We start from the raw sequence: 20,122 nt of genomic DNA, 5'->3' as shown, positions 1-20,122 counted from the left end.
TCAATATTTTCTCAATCCCTAAACATGTAAGCAGCAAGTGAAGTCAGAACCTAAAAATTGCATATTTGTTTCAGGTCAGTGAAAAAAGCACTTGAGGTAAAGGATCAGTGTGACAGACAAAAAAATCGTACTTTAAAGAGGAGATCAGCAATTGTAGCTCCTGCATTTGTCTTGTGACATATTTCCTTCAAAGGATCAGTGGACTTTTAGCACAAGGTCTTTCCACTGAAATGGATATAATCCATGCTGCTTGTGTGCAAGGGGAGCATTGGCCGGTTGGGTAGATATGAACCCAGTAGAAAAAAAAATGTTTAAATGCGGCAAAGACTACTTCAAATAATATCTGATAACTATGTCTATGACACAATGGTTTACTGTAATTACATTCCTTATTGAAGAAAGAATGATCATGTACACATAAACATAACTGGGGACTGGTTAAAATAGATATTTTAGGATTTTTCTTTAAGTAAAATATGTGCTTGTGCAGCCCATAGCTTAGCAAATATGTTAGTCAAATAAGTAGTTAAGATCCACACTATAAGTGGATACAATTGCACCCCTGCTCTTCACACCGAGCAGACGCCAAGCAAAATTACAAACTGAAAGAGCATTAATCTGTAAAACCCAATTGGCAAGCAAAGACTCAGGACATGGTAGGCTATGCTTTACTTTCAAGAACGGAGAATGTTAAAGTTAATGCCTGATTGCCCTGAATGTAAAGTGGCCAGCTACCAGCTACCATTAGTCTCTAAAAAAAAGAAAATGGGGGAAGCTGTAACTTATTAATATTATATTAATACAGCGTAAGGTGTGCAATGGGCACGTGCAAAGTGCTGGAACCCATAGAAACTGATCAGCACTCATTTTCTGCATTAGGAAAACATGCAATCTGATTGTTTTGGGTCATTGCACAAAGTCTAGAGTTTATAAATATGCCCCAAGCTGCAGTAACAGCTTCAAAAAAGCCCCTGCCACAGGGGAAACCAAGATAGTTAATGCCCTGCCTATTAAAGTAGTAAAGCTGAGAAAAACCCAGGTGCTATAAAAGGTAGACCCTTCAGGGAAAAGGGTTTTATTCTAAATGAAACTACCTAGAGGCGATACAAAGGGGCAGTGATGCTGTCCCATATGTCTTCTGCACTTGGCCATATGACTTATGATATTGCATGACCAAACACAGAAGGCATATGGTGTAGCATCAGGGCTGTCCACACCAGTCGCCAGCACTGTGTCTATGCAGCTCCACCATGGAGGAACTTCATGCAACACCTCTCTGCCAAACATGATCATATGTTTTACTACTGCATGGGAGTATAGAACAATGTAAATATAAGCAGTACATTTTACTTACGAGTTTGTGCATCAATAACAAGAGGATTTTAATTCTATAGTGGATGAAACATTCTCTTTAAACTAGAACTAAAGGCTAAACCAGTTTTTGGAGAAAAATTAGACAACCTGTCAGGTTTTTATTGCTGTCTGTGTCCCTATTGGGGAGATTCACCTTTCTTCCAATGGGTACATTCGTTTTGGTGACTACGGGATTTCCTTTAACTTTCTGTTGTATCTATGGACAGAAAGTGAAGGGAAACTTCCCCTGTGGGACAAGGATGGCAAAAAAAAAAAAAAACTGGCAGTGGTAAAATCCTACCCTACTGTATTCAAAATGGAAAAACAAATGTTTTATTTCAGTTCAACTCTAAAGTAAACTTGGAAACAACTCTCTCTAAAAGGGCTACAAGTACAACATGTTGGCACTTCGTCGCACCCACACTTTATTTGAGACATCTTCACATTGATGCCCTGGGAAGCTTTAATAAAAAAAACACATTTTCACCTGTCACCAGCTGACCCGTCCCCTTTTGTATCTTTCCACTGGCCCAACAGTGCAATGGGCAGTTTTACCAATCATATAAATGGTGCTGGGGGCAGCGAGCCAGCTCTCTACACTACTACAAGTGTCTGTTTAGAATATATCAAGATACAGGGTTCCTGGAGCCTTAGAGAAGACATTTAGAAGTATGCACAGGAACTGCTATGTGCCCGCTTACTGGTCCTTTAGCCACTTCAGATTATTTTCTTTACTAAGAAGAATACTGTACTTAAATTTTTCGAATTCACAAAAATGAAGGAAATGTTTCCAGCATTTACTAAACCAACACACAACGTAGTCCACAACACTTACCGTACACAAAGAGTGTATAATCAGCTGAAGAGCTGCCCACAATGTTGGATGCCTCGCACCGGTATGTGCCATTATCGGTTTTGTTTAGGCTGCTGATGTAAAGTTTGTCTTCTTCAATGATGATGTTGTCTGGAAGGTCATAGTCTACTCGCTGCCAAAAAACCTTTTCTGGCCTGCAAGTACAAAACAAACACTTGAGGACATGAACAATAATCTATCATAATCTCAGTTTAACATCTATACATCCAACTCTGCATTATACCCATAACATGTGATTTAAATACCCTTCAAACAATACGACACAATGTACATAGTGTAAAAAAGATGTTTTAAGTTTGCAATAATTACAAACTGAAGTACTGTAGGGTTACAAAGTAGACATCTCAACTCAAAAGGAACATCTGGATGGAAGCAGAAGATAAATAAAATCACACTTGTAAAGATCCAGAGTTCAAACAGTGATCTCCTCCCTGCTGTCTACTTCTCAGAGAATTGACGAAGTTCAACAAATAAGTGGTGACAGAATGCAACAATGCACGCAAACAAGAGAGGAGGTCATCTGCGGATCCTTATTGGTGGGTCATAGGTTAGTGTAGTGGGGGGGGGGGGGGGGGTGCCCAGAATCCACCCTTCAACCAGAAACACACTATTAAATGCTGTTATTCTATGCATTGATACTCAATTCAAACTCAGCATATTCTTATAGCGGCAAAGAGAGTTATAGTAAAAAGCATGGAAGTCTCCGATGTTCCCATTTGCTGAAGTCAAGCACTATATTTCACAGGTTATGGCCTTTAAAAAAATGTTTGCCAGGCAAAATGACAAGATAGCTAAATACTGTAAAGACTCCTTTGATTCAGACTCTTTGCTCTTGTAGTAGGTGGAAGTGTGAGGCTAGTGTATCTTATATTCTTTTACCCTAGTTCTCCCCCTTTTTTTTTTAAACTGTACTTTACTATGGGATTTCCTTGGCCTTTCCTTGGTATGTGGTTCTTGCTGCAGAGACCGGTATATGAGAAGCGATCCAGTGACCACTTTTGGGACATGCCATTCATGTGTGTGAGGCTTGCCAAGGTGTGTGTGAGAGGGAGAGAGTGCGCAGGAGCCATCAATCCATGCGGGATCTGTCATTGTTTAAATGCAGATTTAGACTCTTGGGATCTAAGGATTTAAGTAAGCAGAATTATAATAACTTGAATTAGACGCTTTCCTGACAATGCAACACTATTTTTTTCAAACTGAAATAGTCAACTACATTAGTAACATACTGTGTGTCATTTGGGCCCTCCATTACCAGTACATATTTTTCTAGGTCTAGTCACAAAAGGTGATTTCATTAGTGTGATTCTTTTAAATGTTACCAATTAGCACACTACACAGGAGCGTGGAAAACAAACTGTTACTGGCACTTGATGAAGAAAGTGTAGAATCTTTGCTGTGCGCTTGAATAGGTAAAAGGACTGCAGCATTCATCACAAGGGAATGTAAGGTATAGCAACCAATGTATAGCAACCAATGTATATAAGGACCTTTTCTTTGGAACACAACTACAGGTTGTTCTGGTATTTTAGGTACCAGGGTGTGGTTTTACCGATCAAATTATTTTACCATAGTTTATTAAAAGTGTGAATTTAAGTTCTTACTAATATTATTCATTTCATATCTTTCATTCAGTGCTTTATACATGTCTATTAATAGTCTTACATTGCAAAGTAATTTGATATTTTACATGCTCTTTGATGCAGAACTATCTGTGTGCACACTGAATCCTAAGAGCTAGGCTGTTTACAAAAGCATAAATTAAAAAAAGAAATGATTAAGGGCCCTTTGTCTCCCTGCACACAACAGTGGCCATGTGTTTAGTGCTGGGAGACAAAGTGTCAATGTGCCAATCTTGGTGCATCACATTGCTTATTTTTTACACTTTGACATGTACCAAGTGACATGTCAATACAGTTCTATTTACTGCAGCATTGCAACCCTCGGTTTTCAAAAAAAGTACTGCATGCTGTGTTAATGGATACCGCTGGAATGCATGTCTGTGTATGGGCTGAGCTTAAAAATAGCTGCCAATGTAGCCCCAATGCATCTGGTGTGTTCAAGCAAAAATCATCTAGTATACTCAAACCTATCTATGTAGTAACCATAGGTATGCACACAGGGTGGGCCAGGTGTGCTCAGGCACACCCTAATCACCCTGTGCAGCACAGATTGTGCCTACTGTCCTGGCTCCCCCCCGCAACACTTCCGGCTTCCCTCCTCTCCTCAACCGGCTGCAGGGATGTTTTAGGAGGAGTGAGGGAAGGGGCCAGTAAATATGTAATTTACCGGTCCCTTCCCTTTCTGAATGAACATTGTGAGTGATGGGTAGTGTATGTTTGAGCTTTGGGGTGCACACCCTAATGCAATAGGCTTCGCACACCTATGGTAGTAACAGAACAGACCCCCTTTACTTCCCAACCATAAAGTCACAGGATTTTTATTTTTAAAATATAGAAATGGCTTACATTGCAGATAATACAAACAAGGTATTAAATGTTGGAAGCGGGAGGTAGATGCACTGTGTATAGCATTGCTTCCATGGGGAAAGGGTTTTATACATTTTCTGGACCAGGTCTCTCACTGATCTAAGGTAGGTAACAAGCTGGTAAAGTTAATATGAAAGGTTGCCAGTTAGAATAACATTATTTGAACATATATTTATCTTTTATGAGTCAACTCTTAAGATGATTTCATTTTACTGGTATGCTTGTATCACTCAGGATATAACTAAATAATTGTTTAGTAGGATAACATGTTTTTTTTTAATTATTATTATTATTGATGCTTAAAGTTCCTGAACCAGCAAATGCCTTCCAAAAACACATATATAACTTAGGCCTTGTCCACGACTTCCTACAAGAGGTACTGTATATCAATAATCTGGTATGTTACTTTAAAGTATCTAAAAGGTGAAGAACCCCTGGATGCGTCTAATAGATCATAACCATCCCTCACTATGACAGTTTCTCATCTTTCTTAAGCAGTTGCATCCCTCCAACTCATTTCTGGCCTGGCCCCATCTCCAATGTGTCCTGCAGGGATTTCAAGTGCAGATTTTCACCCATCCTCGCAGAGCAGAAAATGTGATTAGCTGTAATAACTATCCATGAACCAGACGATTTTTATAGCCATTGATGCGTACATGGGTGGATAGGATAATCAGGATCTTGTAGAGATGTTATTTGTAGTTACATGTGGAGTGTTTTCTAATTATTTAGAACTTGGAAAGGGCTTTAATTCTGCCATACTTCCCTACTGAGAGAACTATCAATGTAACAGTAAACATTTTACATACTCGTATTCAGTTCATGCTTTATCCCACAGCTCCATAAAGATCTTTAGTCTGATGCTACAAAAGATCTAATATCTTCCAGATCTCTAAATGTCAGAAGTGTGATGAATTCTCCTTGGCTCGATTTTTTGCCATTTAAAGGCCAAGTTCATCTTTTGAACTCGGATCTGTGGATTGAAAATGCAATGCATAGTCTCCTGCACATTCTTCCTTCAGCTCCATACCGAGGTGCAGACATTCCGTTAGAGCGCTGGAGCATTTTTTGTGGTGGCAGATGGGACTTGTAGTTTATCACAGTGGGGAAGGCGGGCTGTGACACACTGAAATGTCAGTAAAGTAAAGCAATACTACTGTCCTCTTCATTTTCATATGAAAGTTATTTTGAGGTTCTATACCGGTTTCTGCTATATACCATTTGCATAGAGCACTAAGGCAATACTTTTTGGATAGCTACAGAACATTTCAAGCACTTTTGATGCAGTTGAAAGTGCATTACCCATTTCACAGGCACCAATGTTAGGGTTACAGTGCAAAAGAACGGCTTGTAGATGGCCAGCTTAATACGGCGGCTGCATTCCTTTTATGCTATAAACTCATTCCGTTCAGCAACCATTAAAGCAGAGGTCCACCCGATTTTTTTTTAAAAGCCAGCAGCTACAAATGCTGCAGCTGCTGACATAAAAAAAATGGACACTTACCTGTCCAGCACGCCCGCGATATCAGCAGACGAGGCTGAGCAATCGCTCGGTCTTCAGCTGCTTCCGCCGCCTTGCGGCTTCACTGCCCAATTCTCTACTGCGCATGCGCGAGGAGCGCAGCGCGCCACCACTGGTCCCTGCTCTCTCCTAGGAACAGTGTTTCCCAGAAGACAGCGGGGGGGGGGAGCGTGAAGGGGCTGGACTCCCACGGAATTCAGAACCTGGAAGTGGTGGAAATACCTTAGACAGGTATCTGCACCCCCTCCCCCTGAACGGTGCCAAATATGACACCAGAGGGGGGGGGATCCAAAAAGCGGAGGCTGACGGAGGCTCCCTACCAAGTGATCAGCTGTGACCAATCACAGCTGATCATCACGTGTACCAGGAAGTGCCGGTAAATGTCTTTCCTCGGTTCGCACTACTGACAGGGAGAGCGATCGGCGGCACTCCCTGTCAGAGAGGGGGGTCTGTGCTGATAAACAGATGTGTCCATCAGCTGCCAATCAGCTGTTAGTCTGTGTCCCATCAGTAATGCCGGTCAGTGGCCTTCAGATGCCAATCAGTAATGCCTGTCAGTAGCTCCTTATCAGGGCTGCCTATCCAGTGCCAACAGTGTTGCCTATAAGTGCTCAGTGCCACGTATCAGTACCGCCTATCAGTGCCCATCAGTGCTGCATATCAGTGCCCATCAACTGCTATAAAAATGCACTGATTATTGTGTAAATTACACTGGCAGGGAAGGAGTTAAACACTAGGGGGCAATGAAGGGGTTAAGTGTGTCCTAGGGAGTGATTCTAACTGTGGGGGGGATGAGCTACCTAGAACATGACAGATCACTGCTCCCGATGAAAGGGGGCAATAGATCTCTGTCATTTTGCTAGACAGAACAGGGAAATGGCTTGTTTATATCTCCCCGTTCATTAGTAATTACTAAGCGCACGTGAAGTGTGTGAAAAGCATCTTTCTTTACATTTCAGGCTGTTTTTTTTGTCGAAGAACTTGTTAGAAGTTAGGCTGATAACAGAAGAATGGAGCAGCAGAAAAGACACAGGATTTAGAGCTTTGGAGAGAGATAAGATGTCCTTAGGTCAAATTTCATGAATCAGGTTTTCATTCACTTTAACTTCAAACTCAAAATTCAGAATGGTGCATCATTTGGGTGTAATAAAGGGTTAAGGAGGCTGTTGCAGTGCCTAAAGGTCTGCGATATTTAGATCAAACACAAATTCTGCACTGCTCTAGGAAAATGTTAATTTTCACCAAGTTGTTTGTGAAAGATTTTGCCATTTTAATGGCATGCACCAGAATATCACAGGAAAGAAAAACTGCTACAAATGTACACGTCAATGTCCCATCAGCATCACTGTCACTATCAATGTCACACCTAAGTCAATGTCACTCACAGAACAGCAGTGTCAAATTTACAAATCTCAAATGCTTACTGATCTTTCCATCATTTGGGAAAATGTTATGTATGCAAAAACAGAGCAGGGATGTAACATGAAATACTGGCTTTCCGCAGCCTCCCGAGGCCTACCTTTGAACAGCTATGTAGTATTTATAGGCCGGAAGCTCTCAGATGCTAATTCTTGCAGTTACAGTATAAATGTCATTTGAGTGTGATATATGGATTTGCAAAATCAGAACAGAAGGGAAAGAAAATGTATTTTAACAACCCGTATCACAGTTTGGTATACACTTTAGTACCTTATTATTTTTTCTTTTTTGCAAAGCTTCACCTAATTTCCTAGGTAACGTTCCCAGAGACTTCACAGTGAGCAAAGACGACGACACCTTAATGAGTACAGAACATAGCTAATGCAAAGTTTCCCGCTAGACAAGAATATCCACATAAGGACCGCCTCCTGCACATATACGTCGGCAGAATGGCACGGCTGGGCAAAAGCACCTACCTGTAAGTGCACCTACCTCCTCTTTAAGTGCCCAGATGTGGGTCGCGGGAGCGCGCCCACATCCCGGTCTGAAGCTCCGTGACTGCAGGACCCGATCGCCGCTGGAGTCCCGCAATTGGTCCCCGGAGCTGAAGAACGAGGAGAGCTGTGTGTAAACACAGCTTCCCCGTTCTTCACTGTGGCGCTGTCATTGATAGTGTTTCCTGACGATCAATGATGTCACACGTCCAGCCCTGCCCCCCTACAGTTAGAAACACATATGAGGTCACACTTAACCCCTTCAGCGCCCCCTAGTGGTTAACTCCCAAACTGCAATTGTCATTTTCACAGTAAAAAATGCATTTTTATAGCATTTTTTGCTGTGAAAATGACAATTGTCCCAAACGTGTCAAAATTGTCCGATGTGTCCGCCATAATGTTGCGGTTTCCGAAAAAAAATAGCTGATTGCCGCCATTAGTAGTAAACCTTTTTTTTTATAAATATGCAATAAAACTATCCCCTATTTTGTAAACACTATACATTTTGCGCAAACCTATCGATAAACGCTTATTGCGATTTTTTTAACCAAAAATAGGTAGAAGAATACGTATTGGCCTAAACTGAGGAAAAAAAATAGTTATTTTTATATATTTTTGGGGGATATTTATTATAGCAAAAAGGAAAAAATATTGCATTTTTTTCAAAATTGTCGCTCTATTTTTGTTTATAGCGCAAAAAATAAAAAACGCAGAGGTGATCAAATACCACCAAAAGAAAGCTCTATTTGTGGGGAAAAAAGGACGCCAATTTTGTCTGGGAGCCACGTCGCGCGACCGCGCAATTGTCAATTAAAGCGACGCAGCGCCGAATCGCAAAAACTGGCCGGGTCCTTTACCTGCATTTTGGTCCGGGTCTTAAGTGGATATACAACTTTTTTTTTTTTATAAATAAGTTAACAAATGGGGCACCTAAAACCAACCTCATCTTATTCCTCCGCTGTATTACAAGACTACAGGGTGCGCCAAGCCAAAAGGTGAGTCCAAATCGATTCAATAATACTTTAATATTAAAAAATAAACTGTGGTGTTTCGGGGGTCACAAGATCTCCTCCTCCCACCGCCAATAACATGGGCAAAACCTTACACTGTTTTAAATCAATAATTTTGAGACCAAGAAAGCCTTTTTAATTCTTTAAGTCCCGATGAAGGGAAAGCTTGCGATCTTTTTATGTTGTTGTCAAAGAACTATTAAAGCATTGTGAACTTTTTGATAGTGTGAACAAAAGTCTGAGCCAAACATTCACACTTATGCTGTAGTCACTTAAAGCAAAAAAATGTTGCTACAAGAAAAAAAAAAAAAAAAAATTGTGATTGTGCTATGCCTTTAAACTTTAATAACCAACTATAAAATATAGCGCTATCTCATATATGAAATAACATTCATCTGTGTGATCAAAAATGATCAAGTTTAATTTAATTTAAACTTTATACAATGTTGTAGATACACATCTTTGTCTTCTTAATATGCCCCTGAAGAAAAAATGGTGTATTTTGAAACGCGTCGGGTGACAGAAGACACTTGCTCTCATGCTTGAACATTGAAGATGTATTTTCAGATCTGTATACATTCCAATTTCTGTTTTTGAATTTTTTTATGAATACATTTTGCATTATCTACATCTACATAGTGTGTCAAACTATTTTTCTAGATCTATGCTTTCAAAGTCCACTCAGGGGAATTTCTTTCTTTTGTGTAAGTATACATGTACATAATAAAATCTGAATTCATCAAAATAATATAAAAAGTATTATAATTCAGGATTTATATAGCGCCAACAGTTTGTGCAGCACTTTACAACGTGAGGGCAGACAGTACAATTACAATACAATTCAATACAGGAGGAATCAGAAGGCCCTGCTCGTTTGATGAATGTTTACAGAAGACACTTCACTCTAATAATACAATGCATCAAGTTCATTATTATATACACATATGTGTGATAATAAATAGTGTTGCTCACGAATATTCGTATTGCGAATATTCGGCTCGAATATGGCATATTGGAGTATTCGCGATATATTTCGAATTTCGCGGTGAATATTCGCTATTCCGAATATTCAAATTTTTTCAATTTTATTTTTTAGAACAGATCACATCCTAGAGATCTCCATCACGTCTAAAAGCATTGCTGGTATGATTAGAGACCTTGGGCCGAGTAGCTGAAGCGATCATTTTATCTTGCCGAAAAATCGCAATGCGATTATTCGGCAATCGGAATATCGCACGATTATTTTCTCCGCCCTTCTTTTGCATCAGAGCCAATCAGAGTGCTCCTACCGCAGTTGTCGAAATTCCGCAATAAATATCGCATTCGCATTTTGCGAAATTTCGATAAAATATCACGAATATACTGAGCCAATCAGAGGGCTCCTACCGCAGTTGTCGAAATTCCGCAATAAATATTCCATTCGCATTTTGCGAAATTTCGATAAAATATCACGAATATTCTGAGACAGAGTGCTCCTACCGCAGTTGTCGAAATTTCGCAATTATTTTCGCATTCGCAATAGCGAAATTTCGCAAACATTTAATTTCGATAAAATATCACGAATATTCGAATTTAGCGAATATTTCTCGAATATTCGGCTATATATTCGTGATATATCGCGAAATCGAATATGGCGTATTCTGCTCAACACTAATAATAAAAGACAAAAATCAGAGTTCATCAAACATGCAAAATGTTCGTCTACAAAGTTTAACACTATTTAGTTGACTCAAATAAGGTTAAAACAAAAATTTCAGATGACTAAAAGTAAAATGGCATTTCAGTAAAAAGACTGACTAAAACTAAATTTAAATTTTTCATAAAAAATGAACACTGCACTACCACATAAGGATAAGTAGGGGGCATCTACTAAGCTGCTGAAATAAAATAAAAAAAGATGAGAAGAAAAAAGGCGTGTTTTTTCTTAATATTTAAATGTTGGTGATATATTCTGGTACAATGGCATTACAGCAAATAGAGTTTACAGAATACTTTTATAACATTTTTTATATTTTAAAACTGCATGTCTTTTTGTCAAACAGTTTGTTTACAAGTTTTAATTGGTATTTTTTGCTAGAAAATTACTTTGAACCCTCAAACATTATATAATATATATATATATATATATATATATATATATATATATATATATATATATATATATGTGTGTGTGTGTGTGTGTGTCAGAACAGCTGGGCAGATGGACTACCCGTACGACAGAGTCCGCCGGGGATACCCACGATCGTCTCACAGAGAGGAAGAATGGGGAAAATCTGATGTAAACAAACATTTCTCCATTCTTCCAAGTGACAGGACACAGCTCCCTGTAAATCGGGTGCGGTGATCAGTGTCGTGATACACATAGCCCATTCCCCCTACAGTTAGAAACACTCCTTAAAACACACTTAACCACTTCAGCGCCCCCTACTGGTTAACCCCTTCACTGCCAGTGTAATTTTTACAATAATCAATGCATTTTTATAGCACTGATCACTGTATCAATGGAAATGGTCTTAAAATGGCGTCAAAAGTGTGCGATGTGTCCGGCATAATGTCGCAGTCACAATAATAATTGCTGATCGCCGCCATTACTAGTAAAAAAAAAAAAAATAAATTATAAAAATGCCATAAAACCATGTCCTATTTTGTAGACACTATAACTTTTGCGCAAACCAATAAACGCTTATTGCAATTTTTGTTTACCAAAAACATGTAGAAGAATGCATAATCGGCCTAAAATGAAGAAAATATATTTTTTGGGATGTTTATTATAACAAAAAGTAATAATTTCAAAATTGTCGCTCTATTTTTTGTTTATAGAGCAAAAAATGAAAACCGCAGAGGTGATCAAATAAAACATACCGGGGTTATGGCAGCCATAACAATGGTATTTAACGTTAAATTGTATATAATGTTTATACTGTATACTGTGGGCGGTTTTGAATAAAAATGGGTGGGTTTGTAAACTGCGGGCTAGCGCATGTCCATACCTTCTCTGATGACAACATCACATTGAAGCACATGAGAAGGGCCACATTGGAGTGACATCATTCTGGTAAGCCTGTCCGCTCATAGCACGAGCTTGCAGTTGGAGCTGATAGAGGCAAAGCCTATTATCCTAAGTGTCAGGTAGGCACACACTCATGTAAGTGCAATGTACTGATATGAATGTGAAATAGATATGAAAAGTGTTGTGTAAATTGATGGCGCTACATACTGTAAGTAAATGTAATAAATATATAAAAAGAAAATAACATTTAGATAAAAAAAAAATGGATTACTATAGCTGAGGGGGACACGTGGCATGGAGGTCGGGGGACACGTGGCATGGAGGTCGGGGGACACGTGGTGTGGAGGCTCCAGCACACATATGTGTGTATATATATTCAAAAGTATTGGTACACCGGCCTTTACACACACACACATGAACTCTAATGGCATTCCAGTCTTAACTCACCCTTTGCAGCTATAACAGCTTCAATTCTTCTGGGAAGGTTGTCCTCAATGTTTAAGAGTGTGTCTATGGGAATGTTTGACCATTCTTCCAGATGCACATTTGTGAGGTCAGGCGCTGATGTTGGACGAGAAGGCCTGGCTTGCAGTCTCTGCTTGAATTGTTCTATCTGGTTGAGGTCAGGACCCTGTGCAGGCCAGTCAAGTTCCTCCACCCCAAACTCGCTCACCCATGTCTTTATGGACCTTGCTTTGTGCACTGGTCCAAATCATTTGGTGGAGAAGGGATTATGGTGTGGGATTGTTTTTCAGGGGTTGGGTTGGCCCCTTAGTTCCAGTGAAGGGAACTCTTAAGGTGTCAGCATAACAAGACATTTTGGACAATTTCATCCTCCCAACTTTGTAGGAACAGTTTGGGGACGGCTCCTTCCTGTTCCAACAGGACTGCACACCAGTGCACAAAGCAAGGTCTATGAAGAAATGGACTTAGAAGGGGGGGTGGAAAATTAACTTCAAGTGCAATAATTCACATTATAACCGTAAATAAAACATATACAATTAAGTGTAACAATCTAAAAAATTTCAATTCCAAAGTGCTATAATGGCGTGAACCTCCCAACTAAAAAGTTGTTTCACTTGAAGGTAATTTGTATTGCAATGATCTGTAAAGGGGGGGCCACCAACCCTGCTAAGGCAGCACTGATGGGCACTAATAGGATGCACTGATTGGCAACACTAATTGGCAACGTTGATGGGCATAATTGGTAGCACCGATGTGCACTGATTGGTAGCACTTATGGGCACAGATTGGCTCTGATTTACAGCACTGACTGCCAGTTCTGATGAACACTGATAGGCAGCTCTGATGGGCACTAACTGGCAACACTGACTGGCACTGATAGATGTCACTGATAGGCAGCATTGATTGGCACTGATAGGCAGCATAGGACCGAGGCTTTTAAAACGGGTGACGGTCTAAGAATACATTGAGAGCAGCTAAACTCTACCTGCATTCATTTCTACCTCCAGCACTAAAGGACATTTTGTATGTCGGGAGGTTAACATTTTTAAAGCAGGTGCATCCCACAACCACACAGGAACACACTGCAATATAGCTGTCAGGCAGATGCAACGCCAGGGAACCCAAATATTCTCCTCTGCAGTAGGACTGCACCCACATTGCTGAGGATGTCTGTGCATTCAGTCTAGAGGAACAGTGAAAGCTCTTTTACTTCCCTGACCCTCCACCCCCTCAGCAGATGACATTGCCCTATTCTCTGGCAATGGACTATTTCTCAGCATCCTCCCGTCCAACGACCCTGCATTTGTCTTGATGTCAGAGGAACTTAGACCAATAGAGCAAGGAAAGGAGAGGCTGCAGGGCCTGGTCTAGCAGTGCAGTGGAGCCTGCAAGAGCAGAGGATCAGATAAGTAAATCTGCTTTGCCAAATTCCCTCGGGTGATTGGAGAGAAGTGGAAAGTGGAAAAGGACGGATGGACGGCCACACACCAAAGAACTCTTGAGTTGTCTTTATTGAAGGAACATGAGCAAACACCGCAAATACACAGCAGAAATCAAAAACAGCCGACGCGTTTCACACTTGGTTAGTGCTTATTCATGGCCTTTGGAGATTGGAGAGAAGCCCCCGCTGTCCAGAAAGATGTCTCTTGATGATTTTTACAGTTTTTAACTGTAGACAAATATATACAAGTGAAGCCAATGTGTTTTGGGGTAATTACCTCCCCCTATCTCAGGGCAAGTATGTAGAAAGACACACTAACCCTGAAGAAGGGGAAGGCAATTTTCCTGAAACGCGTTGGCTCCACTTGTACAGTATACTTTTATCTTCAATAAACTATAAAAATCATCAAGTGAGACTTTTTCTGCACACAAAAGTTGTTATTGTTATCAGAAAGATAGCAGCCCTAAACCACAATGGAGTCCATCACCCACCACCTACAATGGGAATACGACCCACTGGAAGCGATTCCCTGTATACCATGCATGCTCAACCTTTGGCCCTCCAGCTGTTGCTGGACTACAAATCCCATGAGACATTGCAAGGCTGACAATTACAAGCATGACTCCCAAAGAAAGAGGCACAATGGGAATTGGTAGTTTCACAACAGCTAGAGGGCCACAGGTTGAGCACCCATGCTCTATACCATCCACACAGAAACCTGCCCCTGGGCAGCCTCCAGTGGCACCAGTCCAGTACGGTCTTCCACCCACACAGGCAGTTAACCCCTGAAGTGTGGGCATAGCCACCCTGCAATGAAGAATTGTTAGGTTTCCTGGAGTTTTACTTTAAAAATGTGAAATGCAGGCTGGTTACTCAGGATCACAAGTAACACCATATACAATAAAGTACACATTGACCAAAAGGCCCTTCTGATATCAAGACTGTATTGTGGTCCTAACCTGCCACTTCCTATTCCACTGTGATCTTCTCTCTTCTCCTCCTCGCGTTGTCTTCTGGAATATTCGGGCACGCTGTCTTCTGGGACCTGTGTGTGTCCCAAGAGAACAGCCGCCCATTTACAAAGCGCCGCGCGACTCACGCATGCGCAGTAGAAAATGGGCAGTGAAGCTGCAAGGCTTCACTGCCTGTTTCCCTTCCTAAGGATGGCGGTGCAGACACCCGTTACAAGGGACAGATTGGCATTGGGCGGCCGACATTGCGGGCACCCTGGACAGGCAAAGTGTGCTTATGAAAGTCAGCAGCTACAGTGTTTGTAGCTGCCGCCTTATTATTTTTATTATTTTTAAAGCCGTAGCTCCGCTTTAATATACATTACATTGGCAACCAATATAATGTTTATTAAATTTCTCATAGCTCCAAGTAAAATGTGTCTGAATGCTGATAAATAGCATGTTGTGGTACACGGCAGAGCCAGTCTATAACTAGAAAGCAGCCATATAAACCCTACTTCATGGGCATAACTAATGCTTAAATCTGCACAGCAATAAAGCTCATATTTCAGCATCAATACAGATCAAATACACTATAGGGAGTCATTGGCAGAATGTGAATGAAGCTGCACTATATTTTCCAGTCTTACTAAACAGAGAGCTACTGAGATTGGTTCACCATTAGTGTTCATGATGGTTCTGCTGTGGGCACATCACTGAAACAAGAATATTGCTTTGTAAATTAAGTTTGCTCTATGCTTTTACTTAATCAGTTCAATACATGAATAAAGAGGATACCCACCCTTTTTTAATACTTTCCTCCTCTCCACCTTCCCAGCTCCAAAGCCCTCCCTCCTCCGCTTGGAAAGGTATCAGTATTCATCTTCATTTTTTAAAAGAAAAGGCCTTGGCTCGCATGCTCCATCATCCACCTAAGCAAATGACATCCGTGCCCCTTGTGCCTCTAAGGCAATGGTTCTCAACCTGGGGGTCGAATGACAATTTGCCAGGGGTCACCGAATCCTGGGCTGTTCCTGAAGCCTACACCGTTCGACCAGCTTTTTCGCGACCGCCCAGCTGGGCTGTTCCTGGAGCCCGCGGCCGCCCACTCAGCCTCTTCGCAGAAGCCCATTCAGTTCACGGTATGGTTAGGGGGGGGCAGAGACTAGGGGTCAGCTGACTGGTGAGGATTGTAAGGTGGGAGGGGCTGGAGGAGACCCCATCTCCCGATTTCAGCACAGGTGTCACTGCTACGAAACACCACAACGTCGGAGAAACAGTGAAGCCGGAGACTTCACTACCTGTGATTATAGTTGCCATTAAAAGTCCCCACTACAGTCCTCAGATCAGCAGATGACCTTCATCAAGAGCACCAAAGTTGGCTCATCAGAACCCCCCCCCCCTGCATTGCCACTGATCACACCCCCCCAGAACTGCCACTGATCCCATTCCCCCCAGCACTTCCACTGATCCCATTCCTCCCAGAACTGCCACTGATCCCATTCCCCCCAGCACTTCCACTGATCCCATTCCCCCCCAGCACTGCCACTGATCCCTTCCCCCCCAGCACTGCCACTGATCCCTTCCCCCCCAGCACTGCCACTGATCCCTTCCCCCCCAGCACTGCCACTGATCCCCCATCCCCCCCCAGCACTGCCACTGATCCCATCCCCCCCCCAGCACTGCCACTGATCCCATCCCCCCCAGCACTGCCACTGATCCCATCCCCCCCCAGCACTGCCACTGATCCCATTCCCCCCAGCACTGCCACTGATCCCATTCCCCCCAGCACTGCCACTGATCCCATCCCCCCCCAGCACTGCCACTGATCCCATCTCCCCCCCAGCACTGCCACTGATCCCATCTCCCCCCAGCACTGCCACTGATCCCATCTCCCCCCAGCACTGCCACTGATCCCATCTCCCCCCAGCACTGCCACTGATCCCATCTCCCCCCAGCACTGCCACTGATCCCATATCCCCCCAGCACTTCCACTGATCCCATCTTCCCCCCAGCACTGCCACTGATCCCATCTTCCCCCAGCACTGCCCCTGATCCCACCCCCCCAGCACTGCCCCTGATCCCACCCCCCCCAGCACTGCCACTGATCACACCCCCCCAGCACTGCCACTGATCCCATTCCCCCCCCCAGCACTGCCACTGATCCCATCCCCCCCCCCCAGCACTGCCAATGATCCCACCCCCCCCCCACCAAGGAGTAAGAGAAAGAATAAAAATAGAGAATGCATGGAGGGCAGAGGAGAGGAAAAGAGGAGGAGGAAGACAGAAAAAGGGAGAAAAAGAAAACAAGAAAGATGGCTAGAGAGGGGGATGGGGAAAAAAACAAGAAATTAGGATAGAGAGAGATAAAAGGGAAAGAAAGGAGAACAAAAAAAGAGAGAGAGAGAGAGAGAGAGAGAGAGAGAGAGAGAGAGAGAGAGAGAGAGTGAGATACATCCTAAAATGTACCCTAAGGGGTTATAATATTGTACGAGTGGAAGAGACTCGGGGAGCGGTAAATGTCCGTGGGTTAGGGGAGCAAATTTACTTGTCTTGGGTGCTGACAACCCCCACTACCAAAATAATTTTACTGTTAGGGGTCCCCACAACTTGGGGAATTGTATCAAGGGGTGCCGGCACTAGCTACTTGAGTATCCGTTGGATGCTTGCACAACAGGGTGACAACGCAAGAGATATGCCAGTGCGTTGTCACCCTATACCAAGAACAGTCTAGAGGTCATTTATGGCCGAACCTAAGGGTATTACTTTAATGAAAAAGATTAAAAATTTCTTCTGAAATAATATTAAGACGTCAGAGATTACCGTATATGATATTGTAGAGATTGGGTTTGTATTTACTTCACAGATAAATCTAAGCGTTAATATACAATGCTATGAATGACAGTCCTTTACAATGCTGTATATTCTAAATACTCAAACGCTGAACGTCTTCTCCTTGTAATCTACAGGCCGCCGTTCTAAAGGCAATAAACGGAGTTTAGCTATTAATAGACACTGGCCTTTACATCCAAGCTTGACATCCCTACAGAAGTGACGGCCAACATCCAGAACGCCAGCTGGGCAATCTGATTTGGAAAAAGACTGAGCAAAAACTGCGCCCTCTAATTTCTTCTTCACTCTTTGCTTTTTTGTACAGGGAAACCAGGCTGGTCTTTATTTCATGCACCCCAACACATTTATCATCAAATGCACATTTTATTCACCTACTGTATCTATAATTACTATCTTATCTGAGAATCAAAGGACAGAGAGAAACAAACGATAGTTACGGCAGAGGGGGGGGTTATCTGTTTCTAACAAATAAAGATATATTTGATAAGGATTTTATTTTTTATTCTCAAGTAGAAAATAGAACAATCTTATCAAATATATAATAAGAGAAATGACCCCTCCAGACATGAAGAGATGTCGGAAGAACAAGGATATGTTGAACATAGTAAACACTGGAGGTGCAGCGTATTCTTTCTGATGTAATGGCGGACTTCTAAAGACATTTCATGTCAGAACTGATGGATTCATGGGCTTATATCATAATGATGAGGTGCAAGTAGCAGTAATCCAATCAGCTTTCAGCTTACTACAGTCAGCGCACTGAATAATCGTTTGATTGGTAGTGATTACTGAGGCTTTTCTTTTGCCCAACACTAATGATAAATAGATCAAAGACTCAATCTTTAAAATAAAAATACTTTAGAACAATTAGATATAACAAGGAGCTGGATCTTTTAATTGTATTTTCTGATAGGACATGTTCCTTAAAGGCCTCTTTCACACATGCTTCGGATTAGGAGCAGTGTGAACAGCAAGCTTTTACAAACAGTACCAATTGCCACTTTAAATAAGCAGCTAGGAGACTTCAGCACTACTTGAAGCTTATTGAAAGCCTGCTAGCAGGTTGTTTAAAGTGACGATCAGCACTTCCATTAAGATCTGTATATAATATTTCCAGACAAGGGCTGTGGGCTGTTTTAAGGTCTTAAAATGTCTGTAAAGCCTTGTGTTTTTTTTTAAACAGTTATACTTACCTGCCCTGTGCAGTTGGTTTTGTACAGAGCAACCTGGATCCTCCCCTTCTTAGGTCCCTCTTTTGCTCTCCTGTCCCCTCCCTCCTGTTAAGTGCCCCCCACAGCAAGCGGCTTGCTATGGGGGCATCCAAGCAGAGTTACAGCTCCCGGTGTACATTCGAGCCAAAGCCCGCCCTTCCCCCTCTTTCTCTTCTGATTGTCTGACCGACGTTGACTGAGCAGTGGGAGTCATTGTTGTCACGCTGCTGTCTCAGCCAATGTGAAGGGGAGTCCCGTAGTCCAGACACTGCTGCAATAATGCTGAATAGAGATGGGCTCAGGTAAATATTAGACCACTTTCACACTGAGGTGCTTTTCAGGTGCTTTCACGCTAAAAACAGCACCTAAAAAGCTCACAAAAACCTATTTTCATTAAAATCAATGAATGCTTTCACACTGGGGCAGTGTGCTGGCAGGGCTGTGAAAAACTCCCCTCTCCATTGAAACGAACGGAAAGCTCTTCAAAAGCACTCAAAAGCAAGTGTTTTTACTGGCAGTTCAGAAGCGCCTCAGTGTGAAAGTGGCCTTAGGGGGACTGCTGTACATAGAAGGTTTTTTTTATCTTAAAGGGGTTGTAAAGCTTTGTGTTGTTTGCATTAAGGTGAAAAAACACCTTGCAGTCACCGGCCCCCCCAAGCCCCCGTTTTACTAACCCGAGACCTGAACCTCCTTGGGCGCGATCCCGTTACTTTCATCCAGCTCTAGTCGGCTCTTGATTGGATGATTGATAGCAGCACAGCCATTGGCTCCCGCTGAGGTCAATCAAATTAATGACGTGACACGCCGGGGGGCGGGGCCGAGTCATACACTTGGCGGCTATGGCTGCCGTGTGTATCACACGGGAGTGCGCCCGCAAGGTAACCCCCCCTCAAGAGAGAGCTTCCCAGAGGGGGTTAGCTCTTGCGGGGAGGAGCCGCGAGGAGCCGCCGTGGGACTCCAGAAGAGATACCCATAGTATTCCTTTAGTGTAGAGAATGCATTAAGATAATAATAAAAAAAAAAAAAAACTT

At 42.3% G+C, this 20,122-nt stretch overlaps 1 protein-coding gene across 7 annotated transcripts in view; it reads right to left on the bottom strand.

The window, feature by feature from the left end:
• Window positions 1–20,122, bottom strand: part of CADM1 (cell adhesion molecule 1) — a 427,454-nt gene that overhangs the window by 104,407 nt on the left and 302,925 nt on the right. For all 7 annotated transcript variants that reach the window (XM_040325375.1, XM_040325377.1, XM_040325376.1 and 4 more), the window contains one exon: window positions 2,189–2,361. In XM_040325375.1, coding sequence (XP_040181309.1) covers window positions 2,189–2,361 — 173 coding nt within the window. The remainder of the gene's footprint in view (window positions 1–2,188; window positions 2,362–20,122) is intronic.

This window comes from Rana temporaria, chromosome 10, assembly GCF_905171775.1.
Source record: "Rana temporaria chromosome 10, aRanTem1.1, whole genome shotgun sequence".
NCBI lineage: Eukaryota > Metazoa > Chordata > Amphibia > Anura > Ranidae > Rana > Rana temporaria.
The sequence above is the reverse complement of the archived record's forward strand: the minus strand, read 5'-3'. Positions and strand labels throughout refer to the sequence as shown.